Here is a 21,980-nt window from a genome sequence, read left to right as displayed (position 1 = left end):
AAGACTTTGGGATTTTTTTTTTTTTATAAAAAATAGTACAAATATCATTATGAAAACCAAATCTAATTATACTTTCTAAAATGTGACACTAGCATTTACCCATTTAAAATTTTAAGCTTACCCTTCAAAATAAGTTAGAAAGATAGATTAAGTCAATTACCGTCTTTTTTACCAACAAAAATACCAAAATACGATTCCTAACACTATTATAAAGTATTTATAATATTTTCCTCTATATCTTAAGATTGATAATCAAAATTTGACCTTACAATTCAATGTTTAGATTTTGAACACAATATTCAATGTTTAACCCCCATTAATATATACAGAACTACTTATTTTTCCTACTTAGGGTCACATGTTAGTTTGGCACCTGTACAAATTTCATAGATGACTACCTACTACTAGCTCTTCTAGCTGTCCTAGAGAATTATGCATGATAACTAGCTATCATTTTCTTCCACTTTTATGTAGACTTCCATCTAACTAGGAAATTAAATAAGAACTATTGACAAGCTAGTTAAAAAAATTTGGAGACTTCAATATTGCTAATTGATTTGCACCCACTAATTTGATTATTGAGACTAATCCCCTTTCTTAATTTGAGTTGTTTGAAATATGTCTCTACATCACCCCTCTAATAGAAAGGTCATGCAATGACTGAAGATCAATTTTAAATGAGTTACTTTGAACCAATAATGGAGTCAATGAATTACTTTGAACCATAGATAAGCTATATCATGTAATGATGATTCAACACCTTATCATTCCGCAAGAGAACATCTTATTTATTTGTGTTTTACCAAAAAACACTCTTGCTTTTGATAAAAAAAATTATCATATTCTAATGAAAATATATTTATAATTTCAAAATCATTTTATTATACATAACACATTTAATGAAAATATATTCATAAAGAAAACATTATATCCAATTACAATTTTTATATTTTGAAACCAATTTATTTAAAAAATTAAAACATAACACTATACTATAAAATAAATATTAACAAATTTAAATAAAATACTCCCCATTATTAAAAAGAATTTAAATAAATATTACCAATTATTAAAAAGGAATTTTTACTAATGGGTTATTTATGAAAAAATGCAATTAATTAAAATTTAATATATCTACAATATTGTTTTTAACATTCTAGATAAATTCTTCTCATAGTATAATAAATTTATTATATGGACCATTTATAATATATATAATAATATATTATTTACAACAAATTTGATAATGCATCACATCGATGAGGAGAAAGAAAAAATGTTTTTACATTTTACGTGAGAAAAGATGTTTAATTCTGCTTTATTTCTCTGCGGCTGGGTCTCGGCTCCCACGCTGTGTTTCGGCACTCTCGCTGTCTCACGCTGTGGGGTTATCAAAGGCAACAACCAATTTCATAGACGAACCACCTGTTCAATCTTTTGCGGCTAGATCTAAATCTAATCTTCTGCCTTATTTATCTGCGGCTAGGTTCTACGGACGAATATGGCTCCCAGCTTCGCGAAAATAGTTGTTGTCTCAATTCCGTCCTCTTCTGGATGGCAAACTCCTGTCCATATCGTTAGTGAAGCCCCAGCTCCCACTGTTCAGGTGGTCCAGGCCTCGCTCGATGAGGCTTTGAAATTTTCCGAAAGTGCCCTAATCTGTCGGTTCAATGGTTTTTGGCCGCAGCTGACAGCTCTCCACAATTGGATCTTGGAAGTATGGAAGCCTGTCATTTTTGATGAAATTAATATCTACCCCTGTGCTAGGGGTTTCTTTATAGTAGATTTTGAAAATCCTAAAAGCAGACAATGTATTCTAGATTCCGGTCGTTGGTTTTGGGAAAACTCAGGCCTATTCATGAAGCCATGGAACCCATCATTCGATCCCTCAACAGCAGTCATAACCTTAGCACCAGTTTGGGTGAAATTACCAAGCCTAGCATCTCTGGAATCTCTCCTCGCTAAAAGCCATTGGGAATGCAATTGGGAAATTTTACTGCAGGTGCACAGAAACAGAGGAATATGCGAGAACCACTTATGCACGCATCTGTGTGGAAATGGACTTCAGCGCCAGATTCCCAGCTAAAATAAACCAAACAAGTAAAGACTATGTGTGGAACCAGAAACTCGATTATGAAAGTGTCCTCTTTAGATGTCGATCCTGCTTTGAGACAGTCCATCTAGCCAAAAATTTCCCAAAAGCCTCCCAGAAAAAATTCTGTTAAAAAAAACCACCACAGATCTACATGGTGGGAAGGAGCACAAAAAGAAAACTACACTGTCATCAAAGAAGAATATTCTAGAGAAAACTTTGAATCACAAGAAATCGGGCAAGAAAGAAACAACTCTCAAGACGAGCAGGGAGAAAGCTCCGCCCAAGATTTGAATACCGCACAAAATAAATCTTCATTTAACAACAAAGCAGATCTTCTAGACCAAACTTCTTCTCCGACTATGTTCAAAATGATGAACACAACAGATCGTGAAGTTAAGACACCAATGTCCCAAGAACCAGATGAAATAAAGGAGATGCAAAATAAAGGAAGTTAGAAGACCGTAGAGAAAAAAAGAAAGCTACAGCATCAATCTCGCCAAGAAAGACGAAAAGTCAGACAATTAAAAACTAAGAAAATTATAGGTCCGATAGACCAATTTGGTCTTAGTGGATGTTAACCACCATCATCATCATCATCAACATCAAGAAAACAAACTACTTTTACATATTGAAAGAGAGAAGACCAATTTGGTGTTAGTGGATGTTAACCACCACCATCATCATCATCAACATCAAGAAAACAAACTACTTTTACATATTGAAAGAGAGAAAATTTTTAAGTTGTTTAAAAATAAATTAACGTTAATTTAAATTTAAAAATTACATTTGGTTTTATATTTTGAAATGTTACATAAATTTTTGAAATTTGTTAATTTTCTTGAATATTTAACAAGTTTAAAATTAAGAAAAATTATATTAATTTTATTTTTTAATAATAATTTTATAAAAACAAATTAATATGATTTTAGATTGAAATTTTAAGTAAAATAATAACATTTTTTTTAAATGTCTCTTAAACACTTGAATTTCTTTTTAATATTGGATAAACTTCCAAATTAAAATATGTTGAAAGTTTTGATTTTAAACTTTTACATTAGAAATTATGAAATTGTCATGAAATTTGAACTGCATAAATTCTCATGAAAACAAACCATTTTGCTCGACATAAAAATCCTAATTAATTTCACTGAATATGTATGGCACAGTGAAGTGGATCTAAATCTGGTAATCCATTTGCAGTAATAGTTCATGGACACCAGTATGCATAGGCCCTGCCTTCTTTTCACAGCATATAAAAGCAAGCTAATGGTTTTTACAGTTCAACCCCTTACGTTTGGAGCAGCTCTGTTGAATATTTCTGGAGAGGGCACCACGTCAAAGATTGTTGTTAGTGGAATAAACAAATAAACCATGATGATTGGAAATTCGTAAACAACTAAACCTCCGAAAGCCACAGAAAATTTGGGTACATAATAACATCTTAGCCCTGAGTTTCAGAAGTTTAAAATCAAGATCTTATGGGCTGACGAGTAAGTGAGCCCAGTATCATCCTCATTACATCGGAGTATATATTAGACTAAAATTCAAAGTCCGTCCAAAGGTTTTGAACGTCGACCTGAGAGCAGGAATATCACGAAATTCACACATGTTAAAAACAATTTCCAATGGATGTACGAATACATGCTCACAAACTACTCACATTGTTTACAGTCTTGCAGCCAGGGCAGATCCATGAACAGGGGGAACCCAGATGACTCACGGAACTGAAATCAAAATCTTGATCACACCATTGACAAACAACAAACTGACTAGTATCCCACTCTATCTCATGAGCAACGATTGACACTTTAGCATTCCCAGCTGTAGCAGTATTGTTTGGATCTAGCTTTCCTTTGTTAACAGCAGGTAAGAAAGGGTAGAGAGTTCCAGCCTCTGCAAAATATTCATCTGTTGTTTTGTGACTATTCTGATAAATGCCATACTCCTGCAATGTGCTATCCAGATTAATATTTTCTAACAATGGTGAAGTTGAATCGACAGGATTTTTGGAATCTGCCAATTGGTTTATTATGGCATAGCTTGGTTCCACGTCTTGCCTATCATCCTTGACCTTTGGCTGCTCAAACCACTTGTTTTGGTCATCTGAATCAAGATTTGTCACCAATCCTACATACTGAAAATTTTTGCCACGAGACATTTCCTCATCTTGACAAATTTTCCCAAGTATTTGCATTCCAATGAAATTTTCAGACCTATCTAAAGGCGCGGGTGCCATTACATGAATAGATTGGTCAATTTTGCAAAAATTCAACTCCCCATCCAAACTAATCCTCATTTCATCTTTTACATTATCACATTGACAATGCATCTTTTCATCCTGATTACAGCTACTGCTGTACTTATTTATTTCGTCCCCCAGTTTGCTGTCGCTACGAATTGGGGCCTGAAATTTTCTCGACCATCCAAGCTTTTTCTTTTCTCCAACCCGGGTAACATGAGGCTGGGAGTGATTGATACAATCCATGTCCTTTGCCTGCATCTCGGCTTTTAGTCTACTGCAGTCATCCCTTTTCAAACTAGGATCAGCAGACGCCGAATCACCCACAGTATCCTTATTGTCGTCTCTAAGCCTTTGCTGCCCCACCCAGTTATTTTGTCCATTTTGATCCGCAAGTACCAACGCACCTGCAAATTTGATACTGTTTTCATAATGCATTTCATCTTGAGTTTTTTGTCCATATCTTGGCAGCCCATCTTTCTTTTCACATGCATCTTGGTCGATAGAAGTCTGGAGACGTGCAAATTGTTTGCATATGGATAAATTCTCATTGACTTCTTCGTACCTCCAGAAAGAATTGTTTGCCACATCTCCGTCATTGCCGGTGCAATTCCTCTCATCATCACGGTTGCTACCGCATATGGGCTTTTTAATCTTTTTCGGTCGTCCACGCTTCCTCTTTGCTCCAACTCTGTTAACCAACGCTGGTGTACCAGCAGATTGCGTGGCATAGCAACAACCTGTATCTGCAAAACAATGCACTCCAACTTGAGTTTTGTCTCCACATCTTGGCGGCTCATCTTTCTTTTCACGTGCATCTTGATGAATATCAGTCTGGAGACCTGCAGATTGTTTAAACCCGGACAAATTCTCTTCCACACCTTGGTAACTCCTGAAAGAATTGTTTGCCTCATCTCTGTCATTGCCACTGTAATTCCTGTAATCTGTATCTGCAAAACAATGCACTCCAACTTGAGTTTTGTCTCCACATCTTGGCGGCTCATCTTTCTTTTCACGTGCATCTTGATGAGTATCAGTCTGGAGACTCGCAGATTGTTTAAACCCGGACAAATTCTCTTCCACACCTTGGTAACTCCTGAAAGAATTGTTTGCCTCATCTCTGTCATTGCCACTGTAATTCCTGTAATCTGTATCTGCAAAACAATGCACTCCAACTTGAGTTTTGTCTCCACATCTTGGCGGCTCATCTTTCTTTGCACGTGCATCTTGATGAATATCAGTCTGGAGACCTGCAGATTGTTTAAACCCAGACAAATTTTCTTCCACATCTTGGTAACTCCTGAAAGAATTGTTTGCCTCATCTCTGTCGTTGCCACTGTAATTCCTGTCATTATCATGGTTATCATTACTATAGATTGGCTCCTTGATTTTTCTCGGTCGTCCTGGCTTCCTCTTTGGTCTAACTGTTCTTGGTCGTCCAGTCTTCCTCTTTGTTCCAACTGTTTGAACCAACACTGCTGTACCAGCAGATTGCATGGCATTGTCACAATCTGTATCTACAAAATAATGTACGTTATCTTGAGTTTTGTCTCCATATCTTGGTGACCCATTTATCATTTCACATGCATCTCGATCTATAGAAGTCTGGAAGCCTGCAGATTGTTCACACACGGACAAATTCTCTTCAACATCCTGGCAACTCCTTGGAGAATTGTCTGTCTCACCTCTGTCAATGTCGGTGTGATGCCTCTCATCATCATGGTTATCGTTACTACAGATTGGCTCCTGAACCTTTCTCAGTCGTCCAGGCTTTCTCTTTACTATTCTCGGTCGTCCACGCTTCCTCTTTACTCCAACTATTCGTGGTCGTCCACGCTTCCTCTTTGGTCCCATTGTGTTAACCAACCATGGTGCACCAGTAGATTGCATGTTATGGCCACAATCTGAATTTACAAAATCATATCTGTCATTTTTGTTATGACTTATGTAGTCATCCCTGTTACAACAGCCACAGATTGGCTCCTTGATTTTTCTAGCTCGTCCTGGTTTCCTTGGTCCAGCTATGTTAACCAACGCTGCTGCACCACCGGATAGGATTCCATGACCACGATCCAAATCAATAATGTTGCTATTCTGTGGTTCATTAACATTCCCTTTCGAACCAGTTTGATTGACATAAAACATGACACTCCCCGACTGAATTCCAGTGTTACAATGCATTTCTTTATGACTATCACTGTCACTTACCCTTGGTCTTCCGACCTTTCTTTTAAGCTTATCTGGATTGTCTGATTCGTTGACATTTGTGGTCTGGAAATTTTCATTGGAAATAATTCGATCATCCTTATCTTCTTTGTTTTTAAGAAGCGGTACATTCTGTAGTTTACCTCTAACCCTCGGTCTACCTCTCTTCCTATGTGATGTTAGAGCATGTGCAGCAACATGACCTACATAATGCTGATAACAGTTAAAATTCTTGCCACAGAATTTGCATACATATGTATGGGCATCCACCCTTGCTTCATCTAAATCTGATGGTATCGACATGATCTCTGGAGAACCCTGTTTGCTATTGTTCGATTCCTCATTTCTATCTTCCTGTTGACAAGGGTTAAATGAAATTAAAATGAAATTTAAAACAAATTGTAACAGCCAAGGATATCGATAAGCAACAAAACATTTAGACCAACATTTTCCAGAACAGATCACTTGCCTCATATGAAATATCAGTTCGCTGATTGGAATCTCTATAGCCTGGTGGAGAAATATTACAGAATTCAATTTCATTGGTGCCAGAAGAACCCTTGGCATCGCTCTCTTGACGACAAACAGAAGACTCATTCTTTGAAATTTCTTTCAACTCAGGAAAATGGACTCCATCCGGGCTTCCACAAAAATAGTAAATTACTGTAAGTCTAATGACAAGGTCAAAGCAAGTACTCATGCTGAACCTAAGAAACATTTGATAGCATGTGGCCAGACAGTTTAGACATCTCCATGATGCATGTAAATACTTACTAAAACAACAGGAAGGTCACAACAAAAATGATAAAATGTACCAAGGGGGATCTACAAGATGTCTAAAATCGAAACTGCCGGGCTGTCACTATAACCTCCATTTTTTTTCATGTAAAGCCCACAATCATACACCGGGGTTAATTAAGGGATTTGAACTGTGGTGGGAGACGTCAACACCATCGGTCCTGTAAGGTCTTCGGGCGCTAACGCGGTTGGGCGCCGGGCGAGTCGGCGTGCACGATGGGCGCGCGGGCGGATGACGGGCGCACGGGCGAGCGCAACTACACAGCAATGCGACGAAGTGCGACGATAGAAGTGCGACGAAGTGCGACAATGAAAAAATGGCTAAGGCAAAGTGCGATGGTGGATTTATAACCCGATGAGCGTAGGGAAGCATGGGCGCGGCCGACTTGAAGACATGGGCAGGCCGACATGTAAAGGGCGTTCACAAAGGGTGTGTTAACATTGTTTTGGGGGTCGGCTGGAGAGCCACCACCCATGCAAAACCCATGCAGACTTGTGTATATATTGCAAGGCGTTGAGGTTCATTTGGCATCCAACGCAGCTTGGACAACTTCGCATAGCTTCAAGAGTAAACAAGTGCGCAGATTTGGGTTGGAGTGCGCATAGCTCATGCACATTACTTGAAGGCGCAGTCTTGATGTTACTTAGAGCCGGTCGAGGGTTGGGCAAGGTGTGCCCAAGGTTGTCTTGAGTGCAGAATTGTGCCGGGATTGACAAGGGTGTCTTGGTGACTCGAGTGAGCACCCACTCTTCGTGCAAGGCATGCACATGGTTATTGTAAAACGCTGATTTGCCTATGTTGTAAAAAAAGCTAAGTATTGGCTTGGAGTTTGCCAAGCATTACTTGTGATGATTGTATTATGAAGAAAGATTGATTAATATATATTATCGGGCAGACTCATTGTTCAGGGAGTTGCCCCTCCCTTTATACTGTGCAATTGTTGTTCTTGTTATAATTGTTGTTGATAATGAATGAGTATGGGTGTTCATTGGTATAAAGGATAAACATAATTTTACTTGGTTGCGAAACACAAACTAAGTAAGGACAAGTGAATTAGGCGTAGTCCATGAATGTTAGTATTGGTGAAAAGAAAGCGTTCGGTGGTGCCGCACCTCGCTATAAGCGGTTGGAAGACTACAACAGGTGTAGGGGCGTGACAGGTCCCAACCTGTCAGACCTCCACGCTTGAGTGCCCACGGGTGCCATGAGTTGGACCAGTCGAGTCACTAGAGGAGACGAGCATCACACGATTTGTGACGATTGTGCAACACTTTAGGGGGTTTTGCCCAAACAAGCCGAGAGCACCCAAGTGGACTGAGAGAGCCCGAGCGGGACGAGGTCACTCGAGTCGGCACGAACGTGCCTGGGTCAGCACGAGTGCAACCAAGATGGAACAAGGGCACACGAACCGAAAGAGCACGCCCGAAAGAACGCACTTGATATGGAACGAGTTGGCCCAACCGAATTTGAAGTTTCTTGCCCAAGTTTGTGATGGAATGAAAGACAGTCCGAGAGATGAAGCATCACCGGACCACCCGATAAGCCCCTTCACTCACCGTGGCCAAGTATAAATTAACAAGTGGAAGGAATGAAATGAAGGAAAGTCAAAGGACGGGAAGCAAGACAAACAAGTTTGAAGGTCTTTATACGAACTGCAAGTCCAAACGAAGTAGAGTGGTTGTTCAAGACTCGTTTCACCCCGGTGGTAGAAAAGAGTCGAGCCGAACTTAGAAATAATGGAGAAAGCTGTTTTATTGTTACCATTACGTTTTTATTTAAGATTTAGTTCTTATTATTTGGGAATCTATTTGATCTCCCTAACTAAATGTACTTCTATATATTTGTATTGTTTATTTTTTTTATCATGAATGTGAGACAGGGTTGTGGCAGCCTCAAGGGATCCTCATCTGAGGCCTGCTGAGTTACAATCAATTCATTTTGTCTTCCTAATTTTGAGTTGGTATCAGAGCGTAAGGTTGAGTTGAGCCCTTGTGGCTGAGATTGAGGCGGTGAGCCTTTCTGGAGAAACTGGTAAGTGTAGAGCCTTCTCTGTTAGTGAGTGCAGGTGTGAAGATCTGTTGGCAGAGTCAAGATCTGTCATATTCATGCGTGGAGCAGCATGATCGCATTGGAAGGCTGCATTGTCCGTTTGAGGATCGAGTCACTGTCATGTTGTATGTGGAGCGCAGTGAATCTTGGTGTGGACCAATGGAGGCAAGCTGAGTTGGGATTTGTTAGGCGAAGAAAGGTTACGGCCGACCTATGCATCCTTAGTTAATTGTACAGTGCACAGATTGGCAGATTTGCGCAGGTTCTATGAAAGAAAAGTGGGCAGATTGCAGTTTTTATGAAGAAAAAGTGAGCAGATTTGTGCATCTTTTATTAAGGAAAAGTGTGCAGATAACGAAAAACTTGTAAAATTTTGCTTCTGTGCATTGTGTCTGTGGTAAGAGTGCGCAGATCCATTTTTTGTGGAATTTATAAATTGGTTGAGCTTCATTTGTTTTTTGTTTGACGCTGTTGACCCTGGTCGTTGTTAGCGTTGTGGATCTGTTCATCAAGGATTCTTGGAGCTACTGGTGGTGCTCATGAATTGTGGAGTAAGAAGCTGGGAACTGTTGGAAATTGGAATTTGTCAAGATGGTTAATCCCCTTGCATAGACATACCTGAATGAGGTGAATAAATTGGACAGATCCAACTATGTTAACTGGAAATTCAAGCTGCAAACATTATTTGTGATGCTTGGACCATTACAAAGGGAGAAGAAGCAAACCCTGCTACAGGCTCGACCGCTGCATCGATTCAAGACTGGGAGAAGCGGGAGAACAAAGCAAAGGTATTATTAAGGATGTCTGTTAAAGATAACATAATCCCTCACATTCGTGAGTGTAAAACTTCTAGTGAAACCTGGACTACACTTAAGGATTTGTATGAGACCAAAAATACAAATCGAGTTATCTTCCTAAAAAGTAAGCTCTTGTATATTAAAATGGAAGAAAATGAATCTGTTAGTGCTTTTGTTTCAAGAATCAAAGATTTGAAAGATAAGTTGGGAGACATAGGAGAATCAATACCTAGTATTGATCTTGTGATAATCACCTTAAATGGAATGTCAAAGGACTATCAGATGTTTATTACAGGTCTTGCAGCAAGGTAGAAAGCACAAAATTTTGAGGAAGTGACAGGTATATTAATGCATGAAGAAGAAAGGCACAAGAATTTAGAGCCTCAAAATCCAAATTTAGTATTGTTGGCGAAAAAGAGGTTCTTCAAAGAGAAACAAGGAGGAACTAAAGGTGGAAGTCTATCTCAAAAAAGGCCAAATCAAGGTATGTCATCTATCAGAAATGATTCTGAAATAAAATGTTTCTATTGTGGTAGAAGTGGGCATCTTGCCAGAGACTGTTATAAGAAGAAAAGTGATGAAGCTAGGCATAACAAGCACAAAAGACATTCATGACACTTTGCAAGAGAAGGCCTAAATTCTGATCTTAAAAATCTTAAGTTGTTTATGTCTAATGTTGTGTTGTCTGCTGAAACGGATGATGTTAATGCTTGGTTTGTGGACTCTGGAGCTTCGATTCACATGACATGCAATAAGGACTGGTATGAAAACTTCAAGGAAATAAGCAATGGTGGAAACATCTACCTTGGAGATGATCGTGCACATCAGATCATGGGATATGGAGATATTCCAGTGACTTTACCAAATGGCAGTGTCAGACACATTCATAATGTTATGTATGTGCCCGGGATCAAGAAAAATCTGATCTTTGTGTCCACAATCATAGATCAAAATCTGAAGGTTGAATTCTTCAAAACACATTGCATAGTAAAGGACTTGTTGGATCACTGCAAACCAGTTGCTTCAAGAGTCAAGGTTGGAGGCCTATACAAACTTGATGTCACCAACAAAAGTCATCAAGCACTGACTTCTACAGCGATGTCGACTGAAAGTCTTTAGCACCAAAGGTATAGTCATATCAATTATCATGATTTATTATTGTTGCAGAAACAAAGTATGGTTGAAGTGTTGAAACATGTAACTAGGTTCGGTCTTCATAATGACATGTGTAATTGTGATTTCGTGTAATTGTGATTTCATGTAATTGATGCAAAGAAGAAAAATAAAATTATTATTGTAATGTTTGTCACATGGGTTTCATGAGAAAGGAATTTTAGATTTAGGTAAGGCTCCCATTGTGAGGCCTTAGGATTGGTCATATAGTCAAATTGAATCAATGTCATGTATGAAGGACCCTTCTTGGGCATGTGACATATTTGTATCAGTCATTAAAAGAATAAAAAGGCCCTCCAAGGCAAAGCTAAAGCATCTCCTTCAAGTCAGCTTCAAGATGGAGTAATGGAATTACACCAAAGGACATGTTGGCTCACCCACAGTTCAAGTCGACTTATTTGATGGGAAAAACACTATAAATAGGGTAGTTCGGCCTCACTTGAGAGACAGAATTTCGGTCAAGGGACAAGTCTACAATAAGAAGTGCGAGAAGGAGCCTCTAACCAGCGAGAAGAAGGAAGGGAGCGACGAAGATTTTTGGGACTATTTCTTAGGTAAATTTCTTCGGACGTGTGGCATAAACTAGGGTTTCTACAGGATGACATCAGCCCACACAAAAGACAAGTAAAAGGTCTCTCCACCATCCATTTTGCTAGCCGAAGTTACAAATGAAGGTTCTCAAGTCAAGCGAGGAAGGAAGACACCATAGAAGTCCATGATTTTGCTCACACGTGTGATCTTGCAGAAATTTCAGTGAACTGAGTACTACAGGGCTATTTAGGAAGGCCGAATCTTAAAGGTATCCAAAATACAAAGGAAGGCAAGCATTTTGCCTTGAACAAAAAGGAGCAGTGGAGAAGAGATTTGTGACTTGGTCTTGGAGAGGTTGTTGTGTCAAGGGTCTTGATCATGATCTTCGTATTCGTCAATTGAAATCTATATAAGAAGAAAAATTCGTTTGAGTTTTCCTCTCAAGTGGGAAAGGTTTTGGCGCTAGTTGATCGCCTATATTTTGTCTCTTGTCTCTTTATTGTTTATGCATTGGTAGTTGTTTGATGAGGAAGAATACAATAATAATCTAACTAAAGAAAAGATCCTAATCTATTGAAGTAAAAAACATTCAAAGCAGTTATCATTAATAGAGAAATCACTTAATCTTGATGCCCTAGATTTCCCAACATGGACTCCCTACGTTAAAGAATGAGTATGCTGCTTGTGAAGGTTGTGCATTAGGAAAAATTCACAGAGATGAATTCCCCTCTAATTCTGATAGGAGAAAAAGAGATGTATTAGAACTTGTGCATTCTGATGTTTGTGGACCTATGCAGACCAAATCCTTTGGAGGTGCTTATTATTTTCTATTGTTTATTGATGATTGCACAAGGTACACTTGGGTGTACTTCCTTAGGAAAAAGAGTGATGTCTTTGAGTATTTCAAAGAATTTAAAAATATGGCAGAAAAGCAAACAGGGAAGTTCATAAAGATCCTTCGTTCAGATCAAGGGGGAGAATACAGATTGGGGAACTTCGTCAAGTACTGCAAGGATCATGGAATAGTGCAGCAATTTACAGTACCCTACACTCCACAGTAGAACGGTGTTGCAAAAAGGAAAAACAGGACGTTGGTGGAGTGTGCATATGATCAAAGGTAAGAACCTCTCAAATGATTTTTGGGCAGAGGCCATTAGTATTGTTGTTTATTTAAAGAACAGAAGTCCAACAAGGTATCTTGATCTCAAGACCCCATTTGAAGCCTTGTATGGTTTTAAACCAACAGTTCATCATTTGAGGGTATTTGGGTGTAAGGCCTTTGCACATATTCCAAAGGAAAATAGAAAGAAACTTGATGTTAAAGGTATCAAATATATTTTTGTAGGATATTGTTCAGAATTTAAGGCATATAAAATGTTTGATCCATCTACTCACAAAGTATTTGCATGTAGAGATGTAATTCTCCATGACCAGGCAGATGTAGGCAACAAGGACAATAGCTACGAAAGGTGGCACATACTTCCTGAAGTTGAAGACAATAAAGTAGAAGCAAAAAACAATGAGCAGCAAAAGCTTGAGGAAGAATCCAATGATATGGACATCACCAGCAGTCAAAGCCCACCCAAAGGTGGAGAAGCACCTTCAACCTACCTGAAAGGTATAAGGACTATGCCCTGATGAGTAGTGTTTTGAATGTCATAGAACCCATGAGTTTTAATGAAGCTAATGAACATGAAGAGTGGAGAAAAGCAATGGAGGAAGAATATGAATCTATAATTAAAAATAAAACCTGGGAATTGATTGAATTGCCTAAAGATAAAGAGCCCATAGGATGTAAATGGTTGTACAAACCCAAGTTTAAAGCAGATGGCAATATAGATAAATATAAAGCTAGATTGGTGGCAAAAGGGTACTCACAAAAGGAGGGCATTGATTATGCATAAACATTTGCACCTGTAGCTAAATTAAATATTATTAGACTGTTAATTGCATTAGCTACAAAGTACCATTGGAATTTGCACCAATTAGATGTAAAATCTTCTTTTCTGAATGGTGATTTAAAAGAGGAGGTGTATTTGACACAACTTGAAGGGTTTGTGAAAAAGGAGCAGGAACATTTAATTTGCAGATTAAAGAAAGCTTTGTATGGGTTGAATCAGGCACCTAGGTCATGGTATGAAAAGATAGATTCCTTCTTTCTTCAGCAGGGTTTTATGAGGAGTCAAAATCCAAATCTGTATACCAAGTTTGATGCAAAGGGGCATGTAGTACTGATTTCTTTGTATGTTGATGATCTAATTATTACAGGAAATTCAGTCAAACTAATTGATGGAATTAAGGTGCAGATGTCACAAGTATTTGAGATGAAAGATCTTGGTGAGTTACATTACTGTCTAGGTCTTGAAGTGTGGAGAGATGTTGGTCAGACTTTTGTCTTTCGGGGTAAGTATGTCAGAGAATTTCTTAAAAAGTTTAAGATGAATCAATGCAAAGCAGCTTTTGTTCCAATGCAACAGAATGTGAAACTTCATTTTGATGATGGTTAAAGGGAGTTGATGGTACATTGTATAGGCAGTTGGCTGGAACCTGACGTAGCATACTTTGTTAGTGTGTTAAGTCAATTTTTGGCTAGACCTCTAGAAAGTCATTGGAGAACAGCGAAAGAGGTACTCAGGTATCTTAAAGGAACAATTGATTTTGGTCTTAAGCATATTGATTCATTTGATGTTGAACTGACAAGTTAGTTAGATTCAGAAATCGCTGGTAATTCGGATGATAGGAGATCTACTACAGGTTATGCATTCAATATTTGATCCGAGAGTAGCAAGAAGCAACCTACTGTATTTTTTTCATCCATAGAGGCAAAGTATAAAGCTTTGTACGCAACAACTTGTGAAGTTGTTTGGTTGAGGAGAGTTCTTCACGATGTTGGAGAAAAACAAAAGAAGGCCATACTACCATAGTTATCAAATGTGACAACCAAAGCTCAATCAAGTTGGCAAATAATCCAATGTATCATGCAAGAACAAAGCATGTTGATGCCCAGTTTCATTTTGTTAGAGAGAAGATATAGTCTAAGGATTTTTTTCTTGAATATTGTTGTGCAAATGTAGCCGATATTTTCACAAAGCCCTTTAGGGAGATATTAGGTGTGGAGATTAATCCTTTCTCCATTAAGAGGGTGTTAATTTTCGATTAACATGTTCTTTGCATAGAATAGTTACTTCATGTTAGCTTGATTTTCATTTCCTTAAGCAATCTCTTAAAACACTATCATATGATAGTAACTAAGGAAAGAACATGAACGATAAATGAAGAAGACAAGTCAAGACTAGAGAACTCAGGATTTAGCTCAAGCCAGGGAAAAAACCCCAAGATGGGCAAACCTTTGATCAAATCTTCTTATTATTGATATCAAATATTCAGCAGAGAGAGAAATACAAATGATAAAGATGCAGCCCAGGCAAAGCAACAATAGCTAACAAATTCTGCCCTAACCATAGATCAATAGTAGACAACGCAGCTACAAAGAATGTTTGAAAAGGACCTTGATCCTAGCCAAGATAGTGCGGCCTTCTTCTCTGAGTATAATGAACCCCAATATAGTGATATACTGAGTAGTCAAACACAATGATGAAACAACTGTGGATCTGGAACTTGATTAGGGCTTGATCGTAGACAACATTAGTCCATCCAATGCCTTCAATTTTTGTGGCTAGCATCCTTCTTCTTGTGGCTAGCATCCTTCTTCTTGTAGCTAGCCCTGGCTACCTATGGCTTGACTTCTGCTATGAGAATAGGGCCTAATGTTCCTTCCAACTAGCCCAGAACAGGTATGCGGTGCTCCTCCAATAATCTCATGGCTTGCAACTTATCTAAACAGGGAGAACACAACCCAAATCATCTACTGATTTATCCGATATGCCTCGGCCTACCTCTGTTGTACTTTAGACCCACAAACAAAACTTCGACCTCCTCCAAAACCACGACTGCCTCAGACATATTCTCCAGCAAGTTGATGTATCTAATGAGATTGGAGGACATCTATATATATAACAATTTGTCCTTATGGAGGTGAAGTCGACCTTAACATTTTGGAGGCAAATTTGAATTTCAAATTTTCATTTTTCCTGCCTTAATAAGGTCATGACTTGTAGAATTTCTTTTAAGTAAATAAATATCTTTCCTTATCCAAATTTAGTGATCTTTAGGTTGATTTTGGTCCTCTCGGAAAGAGGAAATCATTGCCACAACTACCTTCTTCAAAAGAGTTGTCCAAAGTGGAATTCATTCATCCATCATCATGTCATCTTGATATCATCTCTGCATCTTGACTCTGCTCTTCTCTGTTGAACATTGATGTAATAATGAAGAAGAATTGATCGAGATTGAGTCACAAGACCTTACCACTCTCCACTGACAAAAGTCAATCCAGAGGTAAAACCTCAATCAGACTTGATCCCAGATCAAGTTGAAGAACACCATGCATCCTAGTCATAGGGAGTATGGCAGTACACGATGCGTCCATCGGTAGTGCTATGGTCCCTAACCACTTTTCCCAACTCATTGGCCAGATGAGAGGTACTTCCCATATGTCCCAGACTACATGGGTAGGATGATGCAGAAACATCAACAGGAAAAGAATATCTCACATCCTGCTCACAACCACATGTAGGGAAAGGAGAAACCACATCTTAAAAACACATGTCATAACCACACGTAGGGAAAGGATGAACCACATCCTACAAACACGTCACAATCAAACGTAGGGAAAGGATGAACCACATCCTACAGTCATATGTCACAACCATCGTAGGGAAAGGAGAAACCACATCCTAGGCGCATGCAAACCACTGAGAGTAGGGAAAGGATGAACCATATCCTACATGCATGCCAATCATCAATGGTAGGAAGGATTCCACACGTGGGAAAAGGATGGGCCATGTCCCACTGACATGTCAACCATCGACTGTAGGGAATGAGCATCCTACATGTGAGGAAAGGATAAACCACATCCCACCGACATGTCCACATGTGACAACCAACAAATTTCTATTAGCTTATCTAACTGGGGTGTCCACAGGAGAAGGCAAACCACTCATCCTATGCATATATCATCAGCTATAGGGGAAGGTGAACCACTCACCCTACGCTCTCATATATCATCGAGTATCATAGGGGAAGGTGAACCACTCACCCTGTATACAGTGCACCTATAGGGGAAGGTGAACCACTCACCCTATGGTCGCTCATAGCTCATAAAGTACACCAAGCTCCTAGGAGCTCCCAAAGCTCAATGATCAACAGAGACCCTCATAGTAGGGTCTATCCATGACTCCCAGCCTCTCCTTGAAGAATTTACCAAGAGGCTCTGTATGGATGACAGTAATATGCTCATCCAACCAATAATGATGGAGCTTGGTAGCTCTCCAATGTATCATATCAAAATAAAGTGGTACCCAGTAGAGCTGTCATGGAACATGGATTCTCTGAAAAATTAATCCCACTCAAAAATATCGCAATATACAATGATGGTTACCAGTGCATGCTCAAATGGCTCCTGAAGAGATTCAACAACCAATTAGCTTCATAATAAGCCATAGATTCAGCTTCAATAGTGCTCCCAGAGCAACAGAATCGGGAAATATAACACTAGATGTACTCCTTTTACTCATCACACTGCCAACCAACCCAGTATCAAAATATCTATGAAATCTTGTATTCCGGCAATGAATTTCTGACCATAAATAGCTATGTTGCCAGGAAACATGGGTGCGAGGACGGGAACGGGGACGGGGACGGCATTTTTGGAAACATGGCGCGTGGGTTCGTCGGGTAATATAATAATATTAAATTTTAATAATTATATTTTATAAATTATAAATTTATAATTAATAATATATATGAAATTTGAATTTGTATATTTTTTCAACTTTAAACAAGAAAACTTTAATGATAATCATTTAAAAATGTTTAGTCTCTCCCATATAAAAACACAATTTTTTCATAGTGGTCTAGACTTTTCTTGATGTCTAATCATCCACCTGCCCCATGCATGGTGTGCTCTGTGGTAAAGCAATCCCAAAAAGTTAAAACAGTGGCAGCCTTACCCTTCCACAAAACACGCTTATTCATTTAGGCATATTTTCCTAGTTTTAATCTTAACATGATGTTATCAGAATGCTGTGAGAAATTGGCAGATTTTGATACTTAATTTAGCCATTTTCCAAAATAGCCCTTCGCCATTTAACAGCATCAGCTGATTACAGCTTATGGCTGGTCTCAATCCTACTTTCTATTTGACCGAAAATGTCTGAACCTGTATGTGTGCATTTACAGTTTATAATTTGATGGTTATTAACTTATTTGGCTCGGGAATGAATGTTTCATAAATTCATTCCAAATTGATTTACAAGAATCTGCAGGCTCAAATTACAGAGTAAGAGGTCTCTTTTCCAGTTCTGGTTTCGATGCCATATAATATTAAAGGCATTGAAGATCCACAAATACAGGAGATTCATAATTTACATTGAGACTCTAACAAACCTTGGGCATAAGTTTTGAAATTGTTTTTATAAATTTATAGCATAAGACTAATGGAGAGACTGATCATAAGAGTCTCCTGCGGTAGGAAGGGACTCATGAATGTGCAAACAGCTACCCTTTTTTTCCAACTATGGTCATCACCTTATTAAATATTTCCACAAAGCTACAGCCAATATGATATGATATTCTGCTTGTGGGATTGTACACCCATAATGTTCCTTTTATAATATTGAGATATCATAATCATATATGATTTCAGAATACTATGTCGCTCATAAGTTTTGAAAAACTTATCACTGTTGATAAATTTTTACAATGATTCATTACCCTTGAGCAGCACGTCATGCCCACAGAGCAACGCTAAGGCATGTGAACAAAGATAGTCTCTGGAAACTGTAATCTTTGGAAATGATGGCAGAAAATTTCCTTGAGAAACATTCAGAAGACCTTACAACCATCTCTGAAGGACAATCCAGACCAATGACCATCAATGACTCCAAAAATGATATCATTCGTTTATGGCATATATTCTATATTCTATGGCATATCATTCGTTTATGGCATATCATTTTTTAAATTTCAATAAAAAAAAAAAAATTGAAAATTAAATTTTTAATATAGTTTTTTTTATGAAGAACCCAAAGAACCCGAAGAACCCAAAGAACCCAACCCGAAGAACCCAAAGAACCCAACCCGAAGAACCCAAGAACCCAAGCACACGAAGAACCCGAAGAACCCAAGAACCCAAGCACCCGAAGAACCCAAGAACCCAAGAACCCGTTAAAGGAAAAGAACCCAATTTTTTTTTTTGAAGAACCCGGTTCTTCTGGGTTCGTCTGGGAAGAACCCGTACCCGAATCCGGTACTTGGGTGCGGGAACCCGGGACGGGTTCGAGAACCCCACCCCGGGTGCGGGTACCCGTGCAACACAGATAAATAGTAGCATCACATTGATATCTCAGTGAGCAGCACATCCATAGTTTGACTTAGAGGCATGTGATAGGTCTTTATCAAGAAAACCAGGGATGAACAGCTTCTCCATCTCATTAGACTTTTAAGTGCAGGAAATACTTTATCAAGGATTTCCATCTTGGCTTTGAAAATCTTATATTGATATCAACAAGCATCATTTTCAATCATTACTCCCTCTAAATATTGGGAAAGTGACCTTACCCAAATCATTAAGGAGTTAACTTCGTTCATATCATCATCAAGGAGTCTCTAACATCAAAGAGTTCATCATCAATGAATCCACGTCATCATCATCCACGAGTTCGTATCAACATTAAGAGATTATGTCAGCATGATTTAGGAGATCCACATCATTTATATAATCAAGAAATCCAAGGAATAGAGTATATAGATCAACTATATCATCTATTTCATCATTGTCCAGATTATCATGATCAAAGAGTAAGTATCAAGTACCATCAAAGAGTCCAATCACATTATTCATGACATCAAAAGAGTACTTATCAACAAGGAGTAGGTATCATTTATCATTCTCTGGATTCATATCATCACCATCATTATTAAGGACTTCACATCATTATTAGTGATGGTAAAAGACAATAAAAGAGATGTATAATACTTGTCTTTTGAAATCTGGACAGCTTCCTATTAGTCCTAGCCTTTCTATGACTAGCCTTTTCTTTCAACACGGGAGTATCATGTCTACCATGCCAACCGAATAGTAAGGTTGTCATATAATAGTAAGTCTACCATTATGAAATATGAGATCATATGAACATTTTGTCTGCCATACAATTAATATAATATGTCATATGAGGATTCTGTCTGTCGTTAATATAATGAGCCATATTCATATGAGAATCATGTCTGCCATATAATATAATGTGCCATATCCATATGAGGATCCTGTCTGCCATGTAATATGTCATATCCATATGAGGATCTTGTTTGCCATGTAATATGTCATATCCATATGAGGATCCTGTTTGCCATCTAATATGCCATATCCTATGAGGATCCTGTCTGCCATGTGTTATGTCATATCCATCAATGTTTTAAAACTCCGACTCGACCGAGGGTCGACTCCGACTCCAACTCTGACTCAGTATCAACTCAGCCGGCTCGATTTCAATGACTTGGTCATTGTAAAAAATACATTAAATATTTATTTTTTAATAAAAAAAAATATAATTTTAAAGATTTTCATTCATGTTTCCAAACACACAGCATTATAATATAGATGGAAGACAACATATGATCAAAGTAGGCTCATGAATATATCCACTATATCAAAATGGCACCCAGTGCACTATCCAATACATACACGATGATGATATAGAGATCAAAACAAAAACACATAACCAAGGAGAGTAGAAATGGCCTCTACAACAAAAGTTTGTGACCAGTACTACTGGCTACTGCTAGAGTTGCCAACATCATCTGGCTCAGTGTTACTTGGGAGCGAGAGCGAAAGCGGGGAGCGAGAGCGAAAACGGGAGCGGGAGCAACATTTTCAGAAGCTCCCGGTTTGGGAGCGAATCCCGGAGGAGTTCGACAACCAATATCACTAGCATCAAGGTACATAGAGGGATTGGTGCTCTTGATTAAATACGAGTTCCATACCCTAATACATGACAAAATTCAATGGAAACATTCAATCCCCCAATCCTGAAAAACTGATAAGTCTGCTGGATTTTGAATGAAATCTAAAATTCTACTTTCTCCATATGAAATCCAATGAGGCCAGAACCACTCTCAAACATCCTGAGTCATTTCATGGTAATGTTAAAAATTTAAATAAAAGGATGAAAATGAAGATCAAGGAGTATGTCACTTTTACTTTAAGAATTTAACATTACCATGAATAGCATATCAATACTAGGGATTGGAGTGGGTTAAATAGGGTTTGGGAGAGGGGAATGGACCCCAAATAGCACTTAACCAATTTTTAAAACAACTTGGAGTCCCCAACACTCAGCAAAATCTTAAAAATTAAAAAATATATATAAAAAAAACGTTGTTTTTGGGGTTTACTGGCCGCATGAACTGACCCGGCCGAGTAGTTACAGATCCAGCCGAGTCGGCCGAGTTATGACTGACTCGGCCAAGTCATGCTATAACTCGGCTGGGTCAGTCATAACTCGGCCGACCGAACCGTTTTTTCTGCCGAGTTGAAAATTTTTTCCCGGCTCGGACCAACTCAGCCGAGTCGGTTCCAAGCCAGCCAGATCTTAAAACAATGATATCCATATAAGTATCCTGTCTACCATTAATATAATGTGCCATATCCATATGAGGATGAAGATTTGTCTGCCATGTAATATGTCATTGTTAATGGAATACTTACTATAAGGGTGTACACAAATTCCCATCAATAGTTATATAAATCAACCATACAATAGCAACTTCACATACATACTCCAGCATACTTCACATCATATATTGTCGTACCTTAGGAGATGGCTTGGATTAAATGCATACCACTTGCATCACATACATGTTATGTTGTACATGCTATATACTATATGCAATTTGAGCACATCATATAACAAAACTTTGACACTGGATCATATACATTGTGTAACACATGGATCAAGTAATTGTAGCATTTGT

The 21,980-nt window shown here is 38.3% G+C and overlaps 1 protein-coding gene across 6 annotated transcripts in view; it reads right to left on the bottom strand.

The window, feature by feature from the left end:
- Positions 1 to 3,321: 3,321 nt before the first annotated feature.
- LOC149229375 (uncharacterized) overlaps positions 3,322 to 21,980 on the bottom strand; it is a 35,922-nt gene continuing 17,263 nt past the window's right edge. For all 6 annotated transcript variants that reach the window (XM_089378599.1, XM_089378595.1, XM_089378597.1 and 3 more), the window contains 2 exons: positions 7,005 to 7,180; positions 3,322 to 6,889 (listed from right to left, as the gene is read on the bottom strand). In XM_089378599.1, coding sequence (XP_089234725.1) covers positions 3,741 to 6,889; positions 7,005 to 7,180 — 3,325 coding nt within the window. In that variant the 3' untranslated portion in view covers positions 3,322 to 3,740. The remainder of the gene's footprint in view (positions 6,890 to 7,004; positions 7,181 to 21,980) is intronic.

This window comes from Pinus tabuliformis, chromosome J (genome assembly GCF_031772625.1).
Source record: "Pinus tabuliformis cultivar Carrire ecotype Pingquan chromosome J, CPIR1, whole genome shotgun sequence".
NCBI lineage: Eukaryota > Viridiplantae > Streptophyta > Pinopsida > Pinales > Pinaceae > Pinus > Pinus tabuliformis.
The sequence above is the reverse complement of the archived record's forward strand: the minus strand, read 5'-3'. Positions and strand labels throughout refer to the sequence as shown.